Source organism: Oncorhynchus mykiss, chromosome 16 (genome assembly GCF_013265735.2).
Source record: "Oncorhynchus mykiss isolate Arlee chromosome 16, USDA_OmykA_1.1, whole genome shotgun sequence".
In the NCBI taxonomy this organism is placed as follows: domain Eukaryota; kingdom Metazoa; phylum Chordata; class Actinopteri; order Salmoniformes; family Salmonidae; genus Oncorhynchus; species Oncorhynchus mykiss.
Window position 1 is genome coordinate 66888314 of NC_048580.1, and position 13808 is coordinate 66902121.

Below are 13808 nucleotides of genomic sequence, written 5' to 3' on the forward strand. Positions count from 1 at the left end.
TCTCTCGGTTTAACAAACCAATTCATGCAGAAAAAAACCAACCTTTCTCTCAAGCCTATTTAAAAACTCTGTATGCATGATGTGGACTACCAAATGTTCTGCAGCACACATCTACGTTAGATCTATTTAAACCCATATCAGTTTTCACAGATTTAAAACATTCCGCTCTCAGAAACCAAACAGTTAACTGGTGTTGGTCCCCACAGAGATGATCTTTCCTACCCTAATGAACCTGGTGAAGGACCAGTAATGAGGGACCATCTATCCAATGTCAGTAGTAGTCATCATAACATCACTGAATACACTGACTAATGATGCCAGTTTATCTAAATGACAACACATTACTCAGGGCTTGAACATTCTAAACAGGTCTATATATACATCATAACAATTTTCTTCAATAGATTAGTTGGAAAGGTGTTTGTTTTTCATTTTTCATTTCCTCGTTTCCTGTGAGCCATGCAGCCTTGTGGAGGATGGTGAGTTTGGACGGAGCTCAGCTATTGCTCTGATCCAGTCCTATCTCTCTCTGCACACTCCCGGGCTGAAGAAGGCCACTGTGCTGTGGATTATACAGTAGGATCTGGCTGGCTGGCGTGTCCAGTGCCTTAGGGGAGCAACACATCTCCTCCCTACAGCCCACACCCGTGGCTCTCTGTCTGTTTGGAGTGCCCCCGCTGTTTCTCTGAAGCACCTCTCCAACCCAGGGCCAACCCAGGGCCAACCCAGCCATGGTAGCACACTGGAGGACAGGGCTGCAGATGAGACACGCTCCACTGAACACAATCACACACACACACGCGCACACACACACACACACACACACACGCATATGCACACAGACAGACACGCATACACACACAGACAGACACGCATATGCACACAGACAGACACGCATACACACACAGACAGACACGCATATGCACACACACAGACAGACACGCATACGCACACAGACAGACACGCATACGCACACAGACAGACACGCAAAAGAACACAGACAGACACGCATATGCACACAGACAGACACGCATACGCACACAGACAGACACGCATACGCACACAGAAAGACACGCATACACACATAGACAGACACGCATACGCACACAGACAGACACGCATACGCACACAGACAGACACGCATACGCACACAGAAAGACACGCATACACACACAGACAGACATGCATACACACACAGACAGACACGCATACACACACAGACAGACACGCATACGCACACAGACAGACACTCATATGCACACACACAGACAGACACGCATATGCACACACACAGACAGACACGCATATGCACACACACAGACAGACACGCATACACACACACAGACACGCATACGCACACAGACAGACACGCATATGCACACACAGACAGACACGCATATGCACACACACAGACAGACACACATACACACACAGACAGACACGCATACACACACAGACAGACACGCATACACACACAGACAGACACGCATACACACACAGACACAGAGATAGAGACACTTCAAACCTGGACAATCAACACATTGATCACTGGACAGAAACACTATCAGTTGAATAATAGAATGAGAAGAACAGCTCTGGCAGCCAGCTGGCCCACATGAAAATGGTTTCTTCCCCCTGGCTTAACAGCAAATGACAGTGAACTTGTTGAATCGCAGCATACCAGTCCAAGCCTACTTCTAAAATCTTCCCATGATATGTGTGCTCCTTTGTGAATCAACCTTTCTTTCTTTCTTTCTTTCTTTGTGGGAGCAGAGGAAGAGGAGAGTGTCCTGGCCTGCTTCTCCAAAATATTCCCCCTCCAGTATCAACAGTGCATGAGTCACTCTTTTTTGCTGAGTAATTCCTTTTTTTTGTGGTGAAATAAGGAGATTGTCAATTGTGGCACTTTGGGGCAAGGAGTCTGGCGAGGCTGGTGCAGGCTGGGGCAGGCTGGGGGAGGCTGGGGGAGGCTTGGGGAGGCTGGGGCAGGCTGGGGCAGGCTGGGTCAGGCTGGAGCAGGCTGGGGGAGGCTTGGGGAGGCTGGTGCAGGCTGGGGGAGGCTGTGACGGGTAGGCCCTGCCCACCCTGCTGCCGGCTGCCTCTCTCTGATAAGGCCAGATAAGGCATCTCTTTGATGTTCAGTTAAGCGTAAAATTCTAATGTGCCAAAAGCCGAAGGGTGAGTGTTTCCACCCCCCTGTCTTTTCTCTTAATATCCCTTCTCTCCCCTAGCCCCAGTCACTCCTGAGTCTGGTTCTGAACAGCCTTTCTCTCCCCTAGCCCCAGTCACTCCTGAGCCTGGTTCTGAACAGCCCTTCTCTCCCCTAGCCCCAGTCACTCCTGAGCCTGGTTCTGAACAGCCCTTCTCCCCCCTACCCCCAGTCACTCCTGAGCCTGGTTCTGAACAGCCCTTCTCTCCCCTACCCCCAGTCACTCCTGAGCCTGGTTCTGAACAGCCCTTCTCTCCCCTAGCCCCAGTCACTCCTGAGCCTGGTTCTGAACATCCCTTCTCTCCCCTAGCCCCAGCCACTCCTGAGCCTGGTTCTGAACAGCCCTTCTCCCCCCTAGCCCCAGCCACTCCTGAGCCTGGTTCTGAACAGCCTTTCTCTCCCCTAGCCCCAGTCACTCCTGAGCCTGGTTCTGAACAGCCCTTCTCTCCCCTAGCCCCAGTCACTCCTGAGCCTGGTTCTGAACAGCCCTTCTCCCCCCTAGCCCCAGCCACTCCTGAGCCTGGTTCTGAACATCACTTGCTGAAAAACCCCCACTGCAGTAAAGTCTGAGCCTGGGCTTCTCAGCTGGTCTGTGGCCCAGTCAAGTGTGTAATCAATGTGTACTGAGAAGGGTAGGATTGATGCAAAGCCATTATGAGATGCAGGCTTTTGTAAGCCCAATTACTCTGGTGTCACTCTCTGTCACTAAACCATCATTTGGCCAAGTTGGATGGTCTAGCACTCTCAGAGGCATTGGGGAATGAGCAGAGACAGACAGAGAGTTTTTATATAAAACATCAAATAACACACTGGACCAAATATTGTGAGATACCATGGAAAGAAAAAAAATCACATAGTACACTCTAGATTCCTGGAGTGTCCTTTAGGGGTTCTTCAAATTGAAACTGTGGGGGAACCTCTAAAAGTTCTTTGAAGAACCCCATTAAAAGGGCTCTTCAAAAGAACCCCCTTTAATGGTTCCTCGAATAACCTTTCGGGTTCATTTTTTATGATTATTTTTAATCAGCATAACACTAACAACAATAACACAATATTTTAGTTGTCAGTGTTATTAACGATTTTAGTGGAAAAGCAGAATTCAAAAATCTAAATATGAGGTAAACTCCCAGCAGAGCAAGTTCAATCAGTATATCCTCTGGGCTGTTAATGTGTTGATATCCTTCGTATCCATAGCCAGAATGATTTTGCATGGTGATTGAACACGTTTCCAGTTCTATTCACTTTAAGAAGTCTTATACCACACTATAGCACAAGCTCCTTGTTAACCAAGGCTGCCCATCTTAAAGTGCCAGCATATAAACAAAAATAAATTACATTTGCTTTTAAAATGATGGGAGAACAACATTTCTATGGTTCAATACGACAAAGAATGCCAAGTATAGGACTGAATGGGACTTTGAGACCACTCCAAGAAGCTAGCTCCTGAACAGTGCAGACAATGGGTCCCAGCAGTAGCTAGCTCCTGAACAGTGCAGACAATGGGTCCCAGCAGTAGCTAGCTCCTGAACAGTGCAGACAATGGGTCCCAGCAGTAGCTAGCTCCTGAAAACTGCAGACAATGGGTCCCAGCAGTAGCTGGCTCCTGAACAGTGCAGAAAATGGGTCCCAGCAGTAGCTAGCTCCTGAACACTACAGACAATGGGTCCCAGCAGTAGCTGGCTTTTGAACAGTGCAGAAAATGGGTCCCAGCAGTAGCTGGCGTCTGAACAGTGCAGACAATGAAAGAATGTTGGGCCAGTAACCGGAAGGTTGCTGGATCGAATCCCCGAGCTGACAAGGTAAAAATCTGTCATTCTGCCCCTGAGCAAGGCAGTTAACCCACTGTTCCCCAGGTGCCGAAGATGTGGATGTTGATTAAGGCAGCCCCCCCCACACCTCTCTGATACATTCAGTTAGGCAACTGACTAGGTATCCTAAATGGTTCCAGCTGTAGTGAATCACACACAAAACAATGGGATAGCTGTGTTAGATAATGGGGTCAGCCTGACCCAGGTTTACGGGGTCATGACCAGGTTGGATTCTCCATGGGCTGTAAAGGACCGCATCACTGAGATCCTGTGAATAACAGAACCAGGCAGGCAGCTCCACGGACACACTTCCTGTCACCCTGGCTGCCTCATCCTGTGTTCAGTCTGCTGTGAGATGGCTATTCATTATTGTCTGTGTGGGCAGTATAGTCTCTTACCTCCACGCTGCTGACGCGTCCCTCCTGGAAGGAGCACTCTGCCAGGTTGTTGGTGCAGATGTGGCGGTATTTACACCAGTTGCAGGGGAAGGGGCTGCTCACGCATGAGGTGCACCTGGGGAGAGAAGGGGGAGAGTGTGAGCTCTCAGATTAAACAGCCTGACTTTGACAAAAGGGATCCAATATGTCATCAACCTCTGCTGCTTTGAAGCAGAAACAGGCTGGTAAGCCTGCAGGAACAATGGGCAAGGTCAGCATCATCTTCTAGCTGACTTTCAATTAGAAATTAGCAATTCATTAGAGCCCTAAAATGCTGTTTCAGCTGCAATCAAAATTATGATTCTGATGAGAAAATGCATCTAAGGAGCATGAAACACCTGTGATGACTGACACTGTCTAACCATCAACTACTGACCCTGTCTAACCATCAACTACCAACCCTGTCTAACCATCAACCACTGACCCTGTCTAACCATCAACCACTGACACTGTCTAACCATCAACTACTGACACTGTCTAACCATCAACTACCGACCCTGTCTAACCATCAACTACCGACCCTGTCTAACCATCAACCACTGACACTGTCTAACCATCAACCACTGACCCTGTCTAACCATCAACTACCGACGCTGTCTAACAATCAACTACCGACCCTGTCTAACCATCAACCACTGACACTGTCTAACCATCAACTACTGACCCTGTCTAACCATCAACCACTGACACTGTCTAACCATCAACTACTGACACTGTCTAACCATCAACTACTGACCCTGTCTAACCATCAACTACTGACCCTGTCTAACCATCAACCACTGACACTGTCTAACCATCAACTACTGACCCTGTCTAACCATCAACTACTGACCCTGTCTAACCATCAATCACTGACACTGTCTAACCATCAACTACTGACCCTGTCTAACCATCAACCACTGACCATGTCTAACTATCAACTACTGACCCTGTCTAACCATCAACTACTGACCCTGTCTAACCATCAACTACCGACACTGTCTAACCATCAACCACTGACACTGTCTAACCATCAACTACCGACCCTGTCTAACCATCAACTACCGACCCAGTCTAACCATCAACTACCGACCCTGTCTAACCATCAACTACTGACACTGTCTAACCATCAACAATAGACAACTGACCCTGCCTTTTTTATTTTTATTTTATTTTTTTATTTCACCTTTATTTAACCAGGTAGGCTAGTTGAGAACACCTTTATTTAACCAGGTAGGCTAGTTGAGAACACCTTTATTTAACCAGGTAGGCTAGTTGAGAACAAGTTCTCATTTGCAACTGCGACCTGGCCAAGATAAGGCATAGCAGTGTGAACAGACAACACAGAGTTACACATGGAGTAAACAATTAACAAGTCAATAACACAGTAGAAAAAAGGGGAGTCTATATATACATTGTGTGCAAAAGGCATGAGAAGGTAGGCAAATAATTACAATTATGCAGATTAACACTGGAGTGATAAATGATCAGATGGTTATGTACAGGTAGAGATATTGGTGTGCAAAAGAGCAGAAAAATAAATAAATAAAAACAGTATGGGGATGAGGTAGGTGAAAATGGGTGGGCTATTTACCAATAGACTATGTACAGCTGCAGCGATCGGTTAGCTGCTCAGATAGCAGATGTTTGAAGTTGGTGAGGGAGATAAAAGTCTCCAACTTCAGCGATTTTTGCAATTCGTTCCAGTCACAGGCAGCAGAGAACTAACCAACAACAATAGACAACTGACCCTGCCTAACCATCAACAATAGACAACTGACACAGTCTAACCATCAACAATAGACAACTGTCCCTGCCTAACCAACAACAATAGACAACTGACCCTGCCTAACCAACAACAATAGACAACTGACCCTGCCTAACCATCAACAATAGACAACTGACACAGTCTAACCATCAACAATAGACAACTGACACAGTCTAACCATCAACTACTGACCCTTTCTAACCATCAACTACTGACACTGTCAAACCATAAACCACTGACCCTGTCTAACCATCAACTACTGACAATGTCAACTACTGACCCTGTTTAACCATCAACTACTGACACCGTCCAACCATCAACTACTGACCCTGTCTAACCATCAACCACTGACACTGTCAACTACTGACCCTGTCTAACCATCAACTACTGACCCTGTCTAACCATCAACTACTGACACTGTCCAACCATCAACTACTGACACTGTCCAGCCATCAACTACTGACACTGTCTAACCATCAACGGTAGACAACTGACACCATCAAACCATCAACGATAGACAACAGACACTGTCTAACCATCAACGATAGACAACAGACACTGTCTAACCATCAATAGATGACAGACACTGTTTAACCATCAACTACTGACACTGTCTAACCATCAACGATAGACAACAGACACTGTCTAACCATCAACGATAGACAACAGACACTGTCAAACCATCAACGACAGACCACTGACACTGTCTAAACATCAATGATAGACAACTGAAACTGTCGAACCATCAACTACTGACACTGTCTAACCATCAACGATAGACAACTGACACCGTCAAACCATCAACAATAGACAACTGACCCTGTCTAACCATCAACGACAGACTCTGTCTAACCATCAACTACTGACTCTGTCTAACTATCAACTACTGACACTGTCTAAACATCAACAATAGACGACAGTCACTGTCTAACCATCAACGATAGACAACAGACACTGTCTAACCATCAACAATAGACGACAGACACTGTCTAACCATCAATAGATGACAGACACTGTTTAACCATCAACTACTGACACTGTCTAACCATCAATAGACGACAGACACTGTCTAACCATCAACAATAGACAACAGACACTGTCTAACCATCATCAATAGATGACAGACACTGTCTAACCATCAACTACTGACCCTGTCTAACCATCAACCACTGACACTGTCAAACCATCAACGACAGACCACTGACACTGTCTAAACATCAATGATAGACAACTGAAACTGTCGAACCATCAACTACTGACACTGTCTAACCATCAACGATAGACAACTGACACCGTCAAACCATCAACAATAGACAACTGACCCTGTCTAACCATCAACGACAGACTATGTCTAACCATCAACTACTGACTCTGTCTAACTATCAACTACTGACACTGTCTAAACATCAACAATAGACGACAGTCACTGTCTAACCATCAACGATAGACAACAGACACTGTCTAACCATCAACAATAGACGACAGACACTGTCTAACCATCAATAGATGACAGACACTGTTTAACCATCAACTACTGACACTGTCTAACCATCAATAGACGACAGACACTGTCTAACCATCAACAATAGACAACAGACACTGTCTAACCATCATCAATAGATGACAGACACTGTCTAACCATCAACTACTGACCCTGTCTAACCATCAACCACTGACACTGTCCAACCATCAACTACCGACCCTGTCTAACCATCAACTACTGATCATGTCTAACCATCAACTACTGACCCTGTCTAACCATCAACTACCGACCCTGTCTAACCATCAACCACTGACCCTGTCTAACCATCAACTACTGATCATGTCTAACCATCAACTACTGACCCTGTCTAACCATCAACTACCGACCCTGTCTAACCATCAACCACTGACCCTGTCTAACCTTCAACTACTGACCCTGTCTAACCATCAACCACTGACCATGTCTAACTATCAACTACTGACCCTGTCTAACCATCAACTACTGACCCTATCTAACCATCAACCACTGACACTGTCTAACCATCAACCACTGACACTGTCTAACCATCAACTACTGATCATGTCTAACCATCAACCACTGACCCTGTCTAACCATCAACTACCGACCCTGTCTAACCATCAACCACTGACCCTGTCTAACCATCAACTACTGACCCTGTCTAACCATCAACCACTGACCATGTCTAACTATCAACTACTGACCCTGTCTAACCATCAACTACTGACCCTATCTAACCATCAACCACTGACACTGTCTAACCATCAACCACTGACCCTGTCTAACCATCAACTACTGACACTGTCCAACCATCAACTACTGACACTGTCTAACCATCAACGGTAGACAACTGACACCATCAAACCATCAACGATAGACAACAGACACTGTCTAACCATCAACGATAGACAACAGACACTGTCTTACCATCAATAGATGACAGACACTGTTTAACCATCAACTACTGACACTGTCTAACCATCAACGATAGACGACAGACACTGTCAAACCATCAACGACAGACGACTGACACTGTCTAACCATCAATGATAGACAACTGAAACTGTCGAACCATGAACTACTGACACTGTCTAACCATCAACGATAGACAACTGACACCGTCAAACCATCAACAATAGACAACTGACCCTGTCTAACCATCAACGACAGACTCTGTCTAACCATCAACTACTGACTCTGTCTAACTATCAACTACTGACACTGTCTAAACATCAACAATAGACGACAGTCACTGTCTAACCATCAACGATAGACAACAGACACTGTCTAACCATCAACAATAGACGACAGACACTGTCTAACCATCAATAGATGACAGACACTGTTTAACCATCAACTACTGACACTGTCTAACCATCAATAGACGACAGACACTGTCTAACCATCAACAATAGACGACAGACACTGTCTAACCATCATCAATAGATGACAGACACTGTCTAACCATCAATAGATGACAGACACTGTTTAACCATCAACTACTGACACTGTCTAACCATCAACAATAGCTGACAGACACCGTCTAACCATCAACAATAGACGACAGACACTGTCTAACCCTCAATAGACGACGGACACTGTCTAACCATCAACAATAGACGACAGACACTGTCTAACCATCATCAATAGATGACAGACACTGTCTAACCATCAATAGATGACAGACACTGTTTAACCATCAACTACTGACACTGTCTAACCATCAACAATAGCTGACAGACACCGTCTAACCATCAACAATAGACGACAGACACTGTCTAACCCTCAATAGACGACGGACACTGTCTAACCATCAACAATAGACGACAGACACTGTCTAACCCTCAATAGACGACGGACACTGTCTAACCATCAATAGACGACAGACACTGTTTAACCATCAATAGATGACAGACACTGTTTAACCATCAACTACTGACACTGTCTAACCATCAACAATAGCTGACAGACACCGTCTAACCATCAACAATAGACGACAGACACTGTCTAACCATCAACAATAGACGACAGACACTGTCTAACCATCAACAATAGACGACAGACACTGTTTAACCATCAACTACTGACACTATCTAACCATCAATAGACGATAGACACTGTCTAACCATCAACAATAGACGACAGACACTGTCTAACCATCAACAATAGATGACAGACACTGTCTAACCATCAACAATAGACGACAGACACTGTCTAACCATCAACAATAGACGACAGACACTGTCTAACCATCAACAATAGACGACAGACACTGTCTAACCATCAACAATAGACGACAGACACTGTCTAACCATCAACAATAGACGACAGACACCGTCTAACCATCATCAATAGACGACAGACACTGTCTAACCATCAACAATAGACGACAGACACTGTCTAACCATCATCATTAGACGACAGACACTGTCTAACCATCATCAATAGACGACAGACACTGTCTAACCATCAATAGACGACAGACACTGTCTAACCATCATCAATAGACGACAGACACTGTCTAACCATCAACAATAGACGACAGACACTGTCTAACCATCAACAATAGACGACAGACACTGTCTAACCATCAACAATAGACGACAGACACTGTCTAACCATCATCAATAGACGACAGGCACTGTCTAACCATCAATAGACGACAGACACTGTCTAACCATCAATAGATGACAGACACTGTTTAACCATCAACTACTGACACTGTCTAACCATCAACTACTGACCCTGTCCTACCATCAACAATAGATGACAGACACTGTCTAACCATCAATAGACGACAGACACTGTCTAACCATCAATAGATGACAGACACTGTTTAACCATCAACTAGTGACACTGTCTAACCATCAACTACTGACCCTGTCTAACCATCAACAATAGCTGACAGACACCGTCTAACCATAAACAATAGACGACAGACACTGTCTAACCATCAACTACAGACAGTCTAACCATCAACGATAGACGACAGACACTGTCTAACCATCAACAATAGCTGACAGACACCGTCTAACCATAAACAATAGACAACAGACACTGTCTAACCATCAACAATAGCTGACAGACACCGTCTAACCATAAACAATAGACAACAGACACTGTCTAACCATCAACTACAGATAGTCTAACCATCAACGATAGACGACAGACACTGTCTAACCATCAATACACGACAGACACTGTCTAACCATCAACGATAGACACTGTCTAACCATCAACTACTGACACTGTCTAACCATCATCAATAGACGACAGACACTGTCTAACCATCAATAGACGACAGACACTGTTTAACCATCAACTACTGACACTGTCTAACCATCAACGATAGACACTGTCTAACCATCATCAATAGACGACAGACACTGTCTAACCATCAACAATAGACGACAGACACTGTCTAACCATCAACAATAGATGACAGACACTGTCTAACCATCAATAGACGACAGACACTGTCTAACCATCAATAGACGACAGACACTGTCTAACCATCAACAATAGCTGACAGACACTGTCTAACCATCAACTACAGACAGTCTAACCATCAACGATAGACGACAGACACTGTCTAACCATCAATAGACGACAGACACTGTCTAACCATCAACGATAGACACTGTCTAACCATCAATAGACGACAGACACTGTCTAACCATCAATAGACGACAGACACTGTCTAACCATCAACGATAGACGACAGACACTGTCTAACCATCAACTACAGACAGTCTAACCATCAACGATAGACGACAGACACTGTCTAACCATCAATAGACGACAGACACTGTCTAACCATCAACGATAGACGACAGACACTGTCTAACCATCAACAATAGACGACAGACACTGTCTAACCCTCAATAGACGACGGACACTGTCTAACCATCAACAATAGACGACAGACACTGTTTAACCATCAACTACTGACACTGTCTAACCATCAATAGACGACAGACACTGTCTAACCATCAACAATAGACGACAGACACTGTCTAACCATCAACAATAGACGACAGACACTGTCTAACCATCAACAATAGACGACAGACACTGTCTAATCATCAACAATAGACGACAGACACTGTCTAACCATCAACAATAGACGACAGACACTGTCTAACCATCAACAATAGACGACAGACACTGTCTAACCATCAACAATAGACGACAGACACTGTCTAACCATCATCAATAGACGACAGACACTGTCTAACCATCAACAATAGACGACAGACACTGTCTAACCATCATCATTAGACGACAGACACTGTCTAACCATCATCAATAGACGACAGGCACTGTCTAACCATCAATAGACGACAGACACTGTCTAACCATCAATAGATGACAGACACTGTTTAACCATCAACTACTGACACTGTCTAACCATCAATAGACGACAGACACTGTCTAACCATCAACTACTGACCCTGTCTAACCATCAACAATAGATGACAGACACTGTCTAACCATCAATAGACGACAGACACTGTCTAACCATCAATAGATGACAGACACTGTTTAATCATCAACTACTGACACTGTCTAACCATCAACTACTGACCCTGTCTAACCATCAACAATAGCTGACAGACACCGTCTAACCATCAACGATAGACGACAGACACTGTCTAACCATCAACAATAGCTGACAGACACCGTCTAACCATAAACAATAGACAACAGACACTGTCTAACCATCAACAATAGCTGACAGACACCGTCTAACCATAAACAATAGACAACAGACACTGTCTAACCATCAACTACAGACAGTCTAACCATCAACGATAGACGACAGACACTGTCTAACCATCAATAGACGACAGACACTGTCTAACCATCAACGATAGACACTGTCTAACCATCAACTACTGACACTGTCTAACCATCATCAATAGACGACAGACACTGTCTAACCATCAATAGATGACAGACACTGTCTAACCATCAACTACTGACCCTGTCTAACCATCAACCACTGACACTGTCAAACCATCAACGACAGACCACTGACACTGTCTAAACATCAATGATAGACAACTGAAACTGTCGAACCATCAACTACTGACACTGTCTAACCATCAACGATAGACAACTGACACCGTCAAACCATCAACAATAGACAACTGACCCTGTCTAACCATCAACGACAGACTATGTCTAACCATCAACTACTGACTCTGTCTAACTATCAACTACTGACACTGTCTAAACATCAACAATAGACGACAGTCACTGTCTAACCATCAACGATAGACAACAGACACTGTCTAACCATCAACAATAGACGACAGACACTGTCTAACCATCAATAGATGACAGACACTGTTTAACCATCAACTACTGACACTGTCTAACCATCAATAGACGACAGACACTGTCTAACCATCAACAATAGACAACAGACACTGTCTAACCATCATCAATAGATGACAGACACTGTCTAACCATCAACTACTGACCCTGTCTAACCATCAACCACTGACACTGTCCAACCATCAACTACCGACCCTGTCTAACCATCAACTACTGATCATGTCTAACCATCAACTACTGACCCTGTCTAACCATCAACTACCGACCCTGTCTAACCATCAACCACTGACCCTGTCTAACCATCAACTACTGATCATGTCTAACCATCAACTACTGACCCTGTCTAACCATCAACTACCGACCCTGTCTAACCATCAACCACTGACCCTGTCTAACCTTCAACTACTGACCCTGTCTAACCATCAACCACTGACCATGTCTAACTATCAACTACTGACCCTGTCTAACCATCAACTACTGACCCTATCTAACCATCAACCACTGACACTGTCTAACCATCAACCACTGACACTGTCTAACCATCAACTACTGATCATGTCTAACCATCAACCACTGACCCTGTCTAACCATCAACTACCGACCCTGTCTAACCATCAACCACTGACCCTGTCTAACCATCAACTACTGACCCTGTCTAACCATCAACCACTGACCATGTCTAACTATCAACTACTGACCCTGTCTAACCATCAACTACTGACCCTATCTAACCATGAACCACTGACACTGTCTAACCATCAAC

At 44.7% G+C, this 13808-nt stretch overlaps 1 protein-coding gene across 2 annotated transcripts in view; it reads right to left on the bottom strand.

The window, feature by feature from the left end:
• The window catches only part of LOC110492586 (plexin A3), a 189828-nt gene that overhangs the window by 65980 nt on the left and 110040 nt on the right, over positions 1-13808 (bottom strand). For both annotated transcript variants that reach the window (XM_036947590.1, XM_036947589.1), the window contains exon 9: positions 4416-4530. In XM_036947590.1, coding sequence (XP_036803485.1) covers positions 4416-4530 — 115 coding nt within the window. The remainder of the gene's footprint in view (positions 1-4415; positions 4531-13808) is intronic.